At 39.0% G+C, this 13,755-nt stretch overlaps 2 protein-coding genes across 2 annotated transcripts in view; both read left to right on the top strand.

The window, feature by feature from the left end:
- The window catches only part of LOC124804843 (probable ATP-dependent RNA helicase DDX10), an 87,192-nt gene extending 83,945 nt beyond the window's left edge, over positions 1–3,247 (top strand). The window contains exons 13-14 of the mRNA XM_047265193.1: positions 1–276; positions 2,971–3,247. Of these exons, the coding sequence (XP_047121149.1) occupies positions 1–276; positions 2,971–3,109 (415 nt within the window). The 3' untranslated portion in view covers positions 3,110–3,247. The remainder of the gene's footprint in view (positions 277–2,970) is intronic.
- Positions 3,248–6,250: 3,003 nt separating this feature from the next.
- LOC124804844 (2-aminoethylphosphonate--pyruvate transaminase-like) overlaps positions 6,251–13,755 on the top strand; it is a 110,395-nt gene continuing 102,890 nt past the window's right edge. The window contains exons 1-2 of the mRNA XM_047265194.1: positions 6,251–6,403; positions 6,483–6,620. Of these exons, the coding sequence (XP_047121150.1) occupies positions 6,379–6,403; positions 6,483–6,620 (163 nt within the window). The 5' untranslated portion in view covers positions 6,251–6,378. The remainder of the gene's footprint in view (positions 6,404–6,482; positions 6,621–13,755) is intronic.

Genomic DNA, 13,755 nt, shown 5'->3' with positions numbered 1-13,755 from the left:
AGAAGAAAAGCGGAAGCTGAAGAAAGCAAAGATGAAAGAGATGAAGGAAGCTGAAGATCAGGAAGTAGAAAAAGATACCCAGGATGACACGTATGCTTCCGAATCTGGCAGTGAAAGTGAAAGCAGCGACGGACCAGACTTATCGTGGTTGCCAGACCCTGATAAGGTATACGGTAATAGAGGAGATGATGAGAATGAGGAAGAGGACAGAAGTGCAGAGAGTAGTAGTGAAGATACAGAACCAGACAGTGAACCACATCCACAGCAACAACGAAGGTTAGTAAGCTGTAATTTAGGTTGGCTTATTCTTGTTGTAAAAAAAATATGTGAAGTTTTGCACATTTGGACTAAATTTCATTTCATCTTCGAGCATTCTACATGCTATTGATCTTAATGTGTTTTCTTTAAAAAAAAAGAATTTGTGAACAGTACATAATGATAAATAGAGTACTAATAAAGAAAATAGTAGATCATGTAGGTTTGCATACAAATGTACAATAAAGTTAAGTTAAAACTGCAGATCTTCATTTGTACAGTAAAAAATTACCCCAAGGCATAGAGAGCCTTCTTCTTAAGCCAAATTTATAAAAAATTTCTGAAGTTTTTCAGTCAGGTGGTGTGTGCTTTGGGTGGCAGTGCACTGGACAGTAGTACTCCCAGATATTTATAGCTGTTATGAGTTGTGCTTAGCCTTGCAAAGCATTGGTCAATCTTTTCTTTGGGATGTATATTGCGATAATGGAATGATTGCTGTAATTTGTAGCTCTCAGAGAAATCTTGTGAGTGGACTATACAACTAAGTATAAGTACTGATGGGACTGTCATGGCACCCAATTTCTTGAAAAGCAGCCTACAAGATACATTGGAAAATCCAGGATGGAATGTAACAATATTAGAGAAGGGAAGTTGCTACTCACCATATAGCGGAGATGCTGAGTCGCAGATAGGCACGACAAAAAGATTCTCACAATTATAGCTTTCAGCCAATAAGGCCTTTGTCAACAATAGACACACACACACTCACTCACACAGTCTGTGTGTGTGTGTGTGTGTGTGTGTGTGTGTGTGTTGACAAAAGCCTTGATGGCCGAAAGCTATAATTGTGAGAATCTGTTTGTTGTGCCTTTCCTTCTCTAATATTGCTACAAGATACATTGTTTTTTAAAACACCTGCCACACGTATGATAGCCTTTTTCTGCCACACAAAAACTTTTTTTGCCTCTGTGCAGCAGTCCCTGAACTGTATCCAGTGTGTTACGTGGCTATGAAAAAATGCAGCCTCTGCATGTGTGAACAGTATGACAGAGAGCTATAGTTTAAAAGCTGCTTTACTGTACTCCTATTCAACACTTTATTTATACATCTAATCCAATACTTCAGCTACTTGACAGCTGTTAATGCTGCTTTTTTTGGTTTGTCATAAGCATTCAGCTACTTGACAGCTGTTAATGCTGCTTTTTTGGTTTGTCATAAGCATTTTGGGCACGTGTACAGTCAGCTTGGATGGCGTGTACAGGTACAGCTGCCCATGCAGCTTCAACACGATACCACAGTTCATCAAGAGTAGTGAGTGGCGTATTGTGACGAGCCAGTTGCTTGGCCACCATTGACCAGACTTTTTCAATTGGGGAGAGATGTGGAGAATGTGCTGACCAGGGCAGCAGTCGAACATTTTCTGCATCCAGAAAGGCCCCTACAGGACCTGCAACATGCGGTCGTGCATTATCCTGTTGAAATGTAGGGTTTCACAGGGATCGAATGAAGGGTAGAGCCATGGGTCGTAACACATCTGAAATGTAACGGCCACTGTTCAAAGTGCCGTCAACGCGAACAAGAGGTGACCGAGACATGTAACCAATGGCACCCCATACCATCATGCCGGGTGATACGCCAGTATGGTGATGACGAATACACGCTTCCAATGTGCGTTCACCGTGATAAACACGGATGCGACCATCATGATGCTGTAAACAGAACCTGGATACATCCGAAAAAATGACGTTTTGCCATTCGTGCACCCAGGTTCGTCGTTGAGTACACCATCGCAGGCGCTTCTGTCTGTGATGCAGCGTCAAGAGTAACCCCAGCCATGGTCTTCGAGCTGACAGTCCATGCTGCTCAAACGTCACCGAACTGTGCTTCGTGCGTATGATTGTTGCCTTGCAAACGTCCCCATCTGTTGACTCGGTGATCGAGACGTGACGGCACGATCTGTTACAGCCATGCAGATAAGATGCCTGTCATCTTGACTGCTAGTGATACGAGGCCGTTGGGATCCAGCACGGCGTTCCGTATTACCCTCCTGAACCCACCGATTCCATGTTCTGCGAACAGTCATTGGATCTCGACCAACGCGAGCAGCAATGTCGCGATACGATAAACTGCAATCTCGTAGGCTACAATCCAACCTTTATCAAAGTCAGAAACGTGATGGTACGCATTTCTCCTCCTTACACGAGGCACCACAACAACGTTTCACCAGGCAACGCCGGACAACTGCTGTTTGTGTATGAGAAATCAGTTGGAAACTTTCGTCATGTCAGCATGTTATAGGTGTTGCCACCGGCGCCAACCTTGTGTGAATGCTCTGAAAACTAATCATTTGCATATCACAGCATCTTCTTCCTTTTGGTTAAATTTCGCGTCTGTAGCACGTTATCTTCGTGGTGTAGCAATTTTAATGGCCAGTAGTGTAGTTATAAAAAGACAGTACAACTGATAGCCATTCAGTACCTTGGATGAGAAAGGCATGTATGGTAGGGGTAAAGAACAAAAATTATGGTAGTGCTGTTAAATAGGCTTCTAACCATTTGAATGTTGTAGTAAGGAAAATGATTTAAACTTCGCGGTGAAAATGGCCACTACCAATGATCTTATTTTTTTAATCATGCATTACTGTACATTCTGAAAAATAATTTGGATGTATGATAACGTTTAAATATTAAATGCTGTTGATATCTTTTATTCCAGATCAAAAACAACTGTTGGAAAGAGAAAAATGTCTCTTGAAAGCAACAATGGTAATGTGAAGAAAGTAAAGAAAGCCAATCACCTACCAGAAAGTTTGGAAGATGCTGAATATCTAGCTCTGCAGTTTCTAAGAAGCTGACAGTTTATGTGGGATTATAAGTAACAGTGTGGTGACTGATGTACACAAGAAAATATTTTGAATGTTGAACTGTCTGTTAAATGTCTGTAAATAGTAGTTACAGTCTGAAATTCATTAAATTATTTGTGTTTATGGTTACTCAATAATTTTCTGCAACTGTGTATTTCCTTTTTTGCTTCATACTTCTCATTGAGAATGAAGTCTTATCGTATTGAATATCACAGCCAAAAATTCATTCAAATAATATACACCTCAGACCCATTGTTACCTCAGTCAAAAGTGCAGCCCACAAATTAATGATAGTACTACATAACACATTAGTGACATTACTTGAAAAATACATGTGGTCACATTCCAATTCTGTAACCAATAGTTATGCTGTTACATATATATAGTGTATGAGTCATCTAAATTTGACACGTAATGCCAAATACTTCCTCCATTATATTGTAAATTTGTGCATTTGCATATGTATTTTTTTTTCCAATGAAATTCATGTGCATAATGTCTTTTAGCTCTTATACGTGAAGTGATTGAGCAACACCCATTTGTTTATTGAGCTTTTTATTAATAAGTTCAAGATCTTGACAGAAACAGAAAATCTAGTCATTTACCCCAAAAAATTTTAAACAAGAACATTATTTTTGAACATTTGTATTTATATTTTACAAGTTTTTTTCCATTCCTTTCTCTTCTGATGTCTCATTTTACCAAAATACACCACCAAAGGTAAACATACAGTAGCTGGCAGCGGAGGTGGGGCACCTGCTAGTACCATGACCAGTGCACCTTCCACTAGCTGTTGGCCACCATAAACCCCAAAAACATAAAAATCACAGTGTTAACGCACAAATATAGAAACATACCACCTTTTTCTGTGGCTTCAGCTATTTCATTATTGCATGACTGAGACAAACTTAACTTGCAGTTTAATCTTGTGTAAATTCTGTTTCCTCAAAGAGATCACATAGAAGGTTGTTTTTGAAAATCAAAAGCAGAAATACATCCAGTACTAAACTTTGTGTGACGCCATATTCAAGGTTTTCTCTTATGAATTATTTTTATGTTGAGGCAATTTCAGTCTCTCTCACATGTCTTTCTGCTTCAGCCAAGGAGTAGTTTTCAATTTCCTTACCATTTCTACATGCTCAGCAGAGTGTAGCACTCTGCTGTGCAAATCTTAAGGACTAACCTAACTTTAGCATAATGCCACTCCCAAGTGACATACCTAGATGAAACTTGGACCATCCATAGAAAGAACTGCTACAGTATAGCACAGAGGAAAACTGAAAGAAATACACAGTAAGATGAACAGAACTCACACTTTTATTCAAGGACAATAATTACACTGAAGTCACTGCAATCCATGATTGTCCCTTGTACATTACAAAAAATGGGACATAGTTCTTAATGCGGTGAGTGGTCACCACAGGTGGTAATGCATGCTCTGCAACATGCTCCTGTGCTGGGCGTAAGGTTTTAATGAGTTCTTGCGGTAGGATGTTCCATTCCTCCACAAATGTGGTTCACAATTGCTGGATGGTCGTTGGTGCGTATGAAAATATGCTGTAGGATGTCTCTCCAATGCATCCAACACATGTTTGAAAGGATTTAAGTTGGGGGGGGGAGGGGGGGGGGGGGGGAATGAGCAAGTCAGTCCATTCACTGAATATCCTCTCAATCAACGAGCTCATCCAGTTGCACAGTTCAATGCATGTACAATTTGTCATCCATAGAAATGAAAGTCAGGGCCAAGCAGTCCGTTCAAAAGATTCTCGTGCGCAGTGCTGCAGTAATGTTTACCAGTGAGTAGAGTGTTCAAAGATTCTGAGGTCAGTATGTAGACACAACATTATGCCTTCTCACACCATATCACCTGAATCACCAAAACAATCATTTTTGCCAATGTTGAATGTACCATCATATGATGAGAGATGGGAACATTTATTGTGCCCAGGAACATTGTCAAACATAAAACAAAACTGGTAACGTATACTGATCTCACAACATTGGAAACTTAATTCTGAAGCTTTTTTACTTTACTAAATGCATGCTAGGCTATTTTTATTCTTCACTTTTTTTTCTTTTGGTGTCATCCAGTTGTCTCTAATTTCCATTAACAACTAAAACTTATCTACCAGCTCTGTGAATTGATTGTTTCAGTACTAATCTACACTATTTTTGTTCTGATCTGTTAATTGTATTAGACACATTCTAAATGATCTTCAGGCCTATTTTCAAACTTCTATTCAGTTTTTTTTTAATTGTTGAAATTTATGCGCGCTGGAGGCAAAGAGTACAGTGTTAATAAAACAAAAGTATTTGGATATGTTCAGTAACATGTATTCCTTCTCAGGGCTGTCATGAATAGTTTTTGAATCTCTTTCAGTTCTGAAGGTTTTTTTTATTTTTTATTTTTTTTATGAAAACTCCTGGTTCATCTGCAGATGTGCCATATGAAATTTGAAATAAAACAAATGTAGTCTAGGAAAAACAGATTAGAAGTTTTTCCTACACTTTGTCATAGACCATAGCAGTTACTCCCAGAAAAGGCCAAAGCTATGGAAGGCTTTGTTGATATAAAAGTTTACACAGAATGTCTATCCTTCAAAAGAATATCTTCCTTCATGCGTACCTGAAGAAAGAACAGAAAGTGACAGATGTCGGGTTAAAAAATTATTTGCTAGGAATTTGAGGAAAGAAGTTATAGGATAGGAGGAGGAGAAAATGAAAATGCACAACAAAAATTATGTATGGTAGTGGTCTCTTGTCACCTTTTAGGATTAACTTTTTTAAATCCCTCCTTGCAGATACGCACATAGCACTAGATATTTATTTATTTATTTATTTATTGAATAACCTGCACTTTACATGTGATTGGATTTTCTGGCTCACCTCGAGAGCAGTTAGATATATTCAAATGGAGAATCTGTTGATATTATGTAACAGTTATGAACATATACAAGTTATCTTAGGATACCTAAATTCGGTTTCTTGGCCTAGATTTGAGCAGTTGTAATTGTGACACACCATTAGCTTCTGCTTCTTTACAACTTCCCTCTCACTCAGACACCCCACATCTTGTGGTTGGCGAGGATTCACGGACACATGGAAGAAGCGTACGTCCTTGATCTTGAGGTCAGTGTTATCACCATTTGTGTAGATAACTAGCCAGTCACAATTAATAAGGCATTGCCCTCATATATCCTGCTGATGAAAAGAGTTGTGAAGTATTTCTTAAAACACAGAGCAGAACAGTTCTTACACACATGGCCAACACATTCACATATATTGGTAAGCTTCATTTTCAATGCAAAAATTACTGCTTTTTTGACAGAGATACAACATAACATAAAATCCTTTACCTCTTCAGAGAAGAAACTGTTCACCCCAGGTCCACTAGGATGTAGCAAACCAGTGAAAGAAGCCATGTTATTTGATCTTGGCTCTAGAGACACACAATTTATTAATGTTATCAAAGAGATCAGGCAGTCTCTTCTGGAAATTACAGGTAAAACAAAAATTATCAGCGTATCGTGCATATGTTGCATGGCAATTTTTATGTAAATATCTATCTTGTGTTATGAACTGTGATGTCTGAAGGTTTTATTTGCATCCCATTTTAGAATGGGATATATATTAATTAGCATGAAAACGCTGTTCTGATATTGATTGCAATATTTTATGCATGCTACTTCCTGGATTAAAAACATTATTTTTACCCCATATTTACCCACAATAACACAAATACTTAGAGTTTATGAGATGAGAACGTACAAGAAGTTTTAGGCTTTTGAAGTTTAAGTGTTTTGTGATAGAAATGTTGTAAATTGTTGTTCTTTGCTGTTAACCAGCAAACCATCTGTAGTGTGTTATCAAACCTAATACATTTTTTATTTTATTTTTTTTCCAAATCCATATCCTTGATGCAGTAAGTTTTGTAAACACTCATTGTTATTCCTAAATACTCAAGAATAATTGTTTACACAAATAATAGGAAATCCATGGTGGCCAGGCTTCAGTTTCCAGAGATGACAGTTGCTGCGCATGCACGTGTGTGTGTGTTGGGGGTGGGGGGACATTCAGGCACATGCCTTTGTACACCTCTGATGAAGACTGAGTGTGGTAGCTTATTCAATAGTGTAATGCTTTGTCATTTACCAGAATTTCTTCTTTGAAACTGCAGCGTTTTACTGCTGTCTCAACAGGTAAACAAATTTTCTTGCCTTCGTATTTTTCTTACTCAGTACACTCCCAGCTCACCACATTGTATCCATATTTAGGTGCATATGTTCTTAGATGATGGGATGTCCACCAGGTATTAGTGTCAGTAATTTATTCATCCAATTATCATTTGACAATGATATAGATTTTGTCAGCTTAATACAGGAAAAAATGTAAGTAATACACAGAAACATATGAAGGCATATGCATAAGCTTAACAGGGAGAGAAGAGGTTGTGAGACGTAATCGTGTTGAAAGAACCAATCTGGCTTCTGTCTGAATTAATTTAGGAAAACCTTTTGAGAAGCTAAAGCAGGATGACTGGACAGAGCATGAACCTTTATCGTTCGAGTCTTAGGTCAATGTCTCAACAAATGCTCTGTATCATTCAGTTATGTGTATGTAAAATGCACACACTTATAGATTCCTTCTCTCGTGTCTGTTACACCTCCATATCTTCCGTGCTGCAGGTTGGAAAAACTGAATCAGCAATCCCCCCGTGAGGTGCGAGATGTCAAGATTGAATGTAGTGAGATGTTGAGATCATAAAATAGTGAGACATTAATATTAAATATTAATGATCTTGGGTGTGTGATTTTGCTGTAAAAAGTAATTACATTATGAACATTTATGGAACTGAGGCGTTTTTGTTCCCTTTAATTTTGTTATTGGCCCCTAATGTGAGTTCTCAACTAATTTTTAATTGTGTAGTAAACTACGGACGGCATTTTTAAGTTTCCTTTCATCCAAAGTGTAAGTGAGCACTGCAACCATACATTGTATAGGTCTAAAATAGTGAGATTGCAATTGGTTACCCAGCTGTAACCCCTGACTGTGTCATCAAGACTGATTTACTGAAGCAATTTACAGGCCACAGAAATAAACTGGCGATAAGATTAGTGAAAGGTAGGAAATGTCAAATCAAACAAGATTTTTCAAATAATCAAGGACTGGAAATGCACCATTGTGGAGCTATGACCATAGAATGGTAATCAATCAACAAACAAATGCAAAATGAATCAAATTAATCTAACTGATACTATCTAATACTAGTTATGCTAAATGGTGCAGTTATTTGTTAAATTTTCTCAAGATAGCTTTTTAAGCTGAAGAGTTAAAGATAGATAAAATTTAATTTTTTTTTGTGGGTGATTATATAAGAAATTAAATTTCCTCAAACACTCTTCTTTCCTCAGATCATATTTTAACAGTGAACATAAATGTTTGTTTCCAGCATTGCTATTGATGTTAACACTGTTAAAGACATGATTGGTACACCCTCTCAACATTTCATATTATGTTATGATTGATTGTCTTATTCTCAAAATTCCTGTGACCAGCACTTCAAAATTGGTGATATGTTTGTTAAATGTGGACCTTCTTAGATGAATGTGCATAGAAGCCCCTTGATGTTAAACTAAGCAGTTTGGGAGGCCAGTCTAGGTGGAAGAGAGAGGAAGCTTTGCCTTCAGTGCATATGTGCCTCAGGGCTTAATCAAATATCACATGATTACCGGATTGTAATGAAGCACGGCACCGTCCTGCTGCTACATCAACCTTCAGTGTATTCAGTAGACAAGAAATTCCAATCCACCAAAATAGAAACTGAAGCTTCATGTTTGATTATTTGGGCAAGGTTCATCATCCAGAGTTATCATAAACTTATGACTGTGTCGTCCTATCTACCACCAAGCTTTTCGTAGGTGTAACTCAAAACTAGAGGAACTCTCAGCTCACAAATACATATGTTTCCAAACTTACTGTCATAATTGGAGGAGACTATCATCGCCAAACACACAAATTGGATATCTAAACAATGGAAAGTCCAGGATGGTATAATAAGCCCACCCAGCTAGCCGCGTGGTCTAATGCGCTACTTCCTGAGCAGGAAGGCGTTCCGGACCCCGGCACGAATCCGCTCGGCAGATTAGTGTCAAGGTCTGTGCGCTGGCCAGCCTGTGAATGGTTTTTTAAGGCGGTTTTTCATATAGCTTGGTGAATATGGGTTAGTTCCCCTTATTCCATTCAGTTCCACTGTGTCAGCAATTGCTGTGCAAACACCATTTCCACATATGCGTACACCGTAATTATTCTACCACGCAAACATTTGGGATTACACTTACCTGGTTGAGATGTTCCCGGGGGTGGGGGGTGTCCTCTGCGGGCCAAACTGCAAAATAACCCTGGATTCGGTGTGGGGCGGCAGTGGGGTGGGTGAACTGCTGTGGCCTGTTGTGGGGTTGTGAACCACGGAGGGCTATAGTGGGACGAAGCCTCTCCGTCATTTCTAGGTCCCCAGTTTAATACATACATACATGGTGTAATAACAATATTATGAAAAAGATATATTGCTACTCACCATATAGAGGAGATGTTGAGTCACAGGCAGGCACAACAGAAAGCCTGGTATGCATTTAAGCTTTCAGCCACAAGGCCTCCTTTCAAAACAGTAAGAGGGTACACATTCAGACAAATGCAACTTTCACACACGAGACTGTGGACTTCCTGTGTGCAACCCATTGTTTCCTCTGTATGATGAGTAGACGTTTATCCGTTTCATAACATTGTGAATTTGGTTAACTACAGATTTTTGAGTGGTGGGCTTGACAAGAGACTGAATAATACTGAATGCCTCTCTGGAAACTATTTGAAACAGATAGTTCAGAAGCCCACTCACAATGGAAATAGATGCAACTCCTTTGAGAATGTCCACCTTGAAACTGGTATCTGTGACCACTTGGTCATTGTAGCAACATTGATTACACAAGTAAAAAGAACAACTAAATTAAGTAGAAAGATTTATGTATTCAGCAGACTAAATACATATATCCCAGAGGTCTGGGGAGGACCAAGAATAGTTACTTTTAATGTTGATCCACAGCTGCATGTAAATGGACAAGTGCAAAAATACAAATAATTTTAAGACAGAACACTGGTCCTCACTTAGTAGAGGAACAAGAGTATATTCACTTTGAAAACCGGTTTGTAGCCAAGGCTTATCAATAGCAGATTCACCAAAAATTCAAATAGAATCTGTGATCAAAGTCGAAGTATTATTATAGCAACATTTGACATTGTAGAAGTAGTCTGACAGATCTCTTGGATGAACAGTGTGCAGGCACAGAATCACAACTGTCTGGTATTATAGTGGTGGCCCTCTTTTATCTGTGGTATAAACTGACTGTTCATGCTAGTGAAATCTTCACCTCCTGTGCAGCTGCTTCCTGGATCCTTGCGAATGACCACTTCCAGCAGCACGGGTGTGTCTGGCAATACAGTACTGGTAGCACTGCCGGGATACTAAATCCCTCATTATTTTGCTCAGTACACACTAACATTATAGCCAGTGAACAGAATCTGTTGGATCCAATATCACAGTTGCAGAAACAGCTATTACAGATGAAATAAAATATGTGACATCTGAAATCTATCACTTCTTTCACCAATTGGTTTACAAATGCAGCTGTTGAAAAGCATCAAAAAGGAAACATCACAAATTCAAAATCAAACAGTGGAAACTCCAGATTGGAATATCAACAAAATTAGGAAAAGATAGATCGTATTCACTGTAAAGATGATACACTGAGTTGCAGACACTCACAATGAAAAGAGACAAATTGCCTTTTGGCCAAAGCCTTCATCAGAAAAGGAAACACACACACACACACACACACATTCACATTCACATGAGCAAGCACACCTGACACACACGACTGCCATCTCCAGCAGCAAATGGTCTGAGCTGCCAGAAATGGTGGTCGTGTATGCGAGGTGTGCTAACTTGTATGAATCAATGTATGTGTCTTTCCTTTTCTGATGAAGGCTTTGACTGAAAGCTAATATGTAACTGTCATTTGATTGTTTGCGTTTCCAATGCAGTGTGTCATATTTACAGCGAGTAGCAATCTGTCTTGGCCATGCGGATGACAGATGTTTGACAGTAATGTATTTTGTTTTGTCAGGAATAAATGTTTCTGCTCCCATGAAATGAGAGAGGCATATTTTGTTTGCTTTTGGTATTAAATGTGTCTGTCAAACCATTTGATATTTGTGTTTAAAGATGACAGACATTTGTAATCACCATTAATAAGTATATTGACAGCCATTATCAGTATTTATCGTGTTCAAAATTTTATAAGGGAATCTACCCTCACTTCATCAAACCACATGTGAAATTGGTAAATTATTCTGTCAAATTAATCAGAGATATGAAAGGTACACCCGAGTTCTCAGTGACAAATCCTGCTAGATGTTTACTGAAAACCTTCCATAGTGACCACGCTCTTGTATGTAATTGGGATTTTCATAAGTGCACTGTTGATAGTTGCGAATGTTAAAAGTACCTTTCTGAGTGCACAGTAAGAATGCAAGCCACTTTCATTTTGTGAGATTCAGAACAGGCTAGAGAGTGAAATCAAGTTCTTGAGCTGTAGCTGTGAGCTAGTTGAAGATGATGTTTTAAAACGCTAGTGTAGCTCTTCACCAAATTCTCAACTGCCCTGTGTTGTTCAACCATCCAGCATTGGTCTCTTTTGGGTGCAGAGATGTGTGTTTCTTTCAAACACTGGTCCCCAGCCCGAAACATATTGACTGCTGTTAGTCTTATATTAAGGAAGTGTTCAGCATGCTGCACCCAAAGCAACTGCACTCTGCTCCATAAGCAACGCAAATGTCTGCTAGCTTGCTTGTGTACCTGCTCATGGCAATTACAGTGAGATGCAGTATATGAAAACTGTAATGAAGTGCAGCATAATACAGCAGCAGCTTACGTGGACAAAATCGCAGTCCTGGAGACCCTGTTTGCTCGATCTACTCTAGTTGGAGTACTAATGATGGCAGTTGAGTTTAGGCTTGTTCTGCCCCTGCCCACCTATGTCACACAGTCTATGGTTATTTTAATTTATATATTGTCATTTGGAGATAATGAGTGGACCTGTGGACACTAGAAAATGGAGTGCTAATTGGAGAAATCAGAACATTTCTGACATTTTCTTCTGTTTGAGTTCAGTACAGGAGTAATAGCAGCAGAGGCAACCAGGGATATTTGCATTGTGCATGGGGATATTGCCTTTGGACAGAGCTCCACAACAAAATGGTTTTCTCATTTTAAAGAGGAACATTTTGACATTAGTGACTCTCCAAGTTTAGGAAGTCCATCGGAATTTGACGAAGACTGTTTAAACACATTAACCTGCAATGATACGAAATGAGCCCAATTTTTGAGTGATGCGTGGCTTGTGAATTGAGAAAATTGCAGCCCGACATAGGAGGTGCTATCCAAAATATCCAAGAATTTCATTCTAATAGTCAAACCAGTAGCAGTATGACATTCCACTGCTAGACATCTCAAGGTAGATCTTAGCTTCTGCAGCACACAGTTTTGTGTTCTTTTGTGTGCGCAGTTGAGAATTGTAGTAGTGCATGTCAGAATGTGTTTCAGTGCTTCCGTGAACTGCAAAATGGATTTGCAACAAATTATGTCTCAAGTTCAAGAAATCTGCAGCTGAAACCACTTCATGCTGACAGAGGCATTTGTTGAGAGTTCACTGAGTCAAGCAAGAACATTTGAGTGATTAAAGTGCTTTGAGGAAGGCTGAGAACCTGTAGAAGATGATAAACATTTGGATTGGCCATCAACATGCATAACACTGGAACTGATCATAAAAGAGCACAATGTGACTCACAAAGACTGAAAGCAGACAATTTACAATGTTTGTAACAGACATGGGCTGTCATACGGTATGTGTCAATGAATTGTAGCCGATGAACTGAACTTGTGATGATTTTGCAGTGAAGTCTGTTCCTCGCCTTCTCAGCATTGACCAACAAAACCTCAGGATTCAGACGTATACTGAAACTGAAGTGCAACGAAGAATTCAAGTGTCTCCAAAATTCTTATCCACAGTCATAAGAGGTGTTGAGTCTTGGGTCTATGGTCATGACCCTGAAACAAAATAGCAATCATCACAATGGAAAAACCCCATCTTTTCCACTGCCAAAAAAAGCTTGACAAGTTAACAGCAACATGAAGTCACTGCTGACCATTTTTTTTTTCAACATTCAGGGAATAGAGCAAAGTAGTTTGTTCCACCTGGTCTGACTGTCAAGGGGCAATTTTACTGTGAGGTTATGAGGTCACTGAGGGAAAATCTTTGGTAAAAAGGGCCAAACTTGCGGATAAAGAAAGACTTGGTTAGTGTACCATGACAACACAACCAAGCACCTCACTCTTTGTGGAGAAATTCCTGGCCGAAAACTGCATATCAACGGTGTCCCACCCTTCCTGCTTGCCAGACCTAGCCCTGCACGACTTCTACTTGTTACTGAAGATGAAAATCATGTTGAAAAGGTGGCTTTTGAATCAATTGAGGACATCCAAGCGGAATTGCAAGGGGCCTGAACACCCTTCACCCTGCAGACTT

The sequence above is a fragment of the Schistocerca piceifrons genome, chromosome 7 (genome assembly GCF_021461385.2).
Source record: "Schistocerca piceifrons isolate TAMUIC-IGC-003096 chromosome 7, iqSchPice1.1, whole genome shotgun sequence".
Lineage (NCBI taxonomy): Eukaryota > Metazoa > Arthropoda > Insecta > Orthoptera > Acrididae > Schistocerca > Schistocerca piceifrons.
This window is presented reverse-complemented; position numbering and strand designations above follow the sequence as displayed.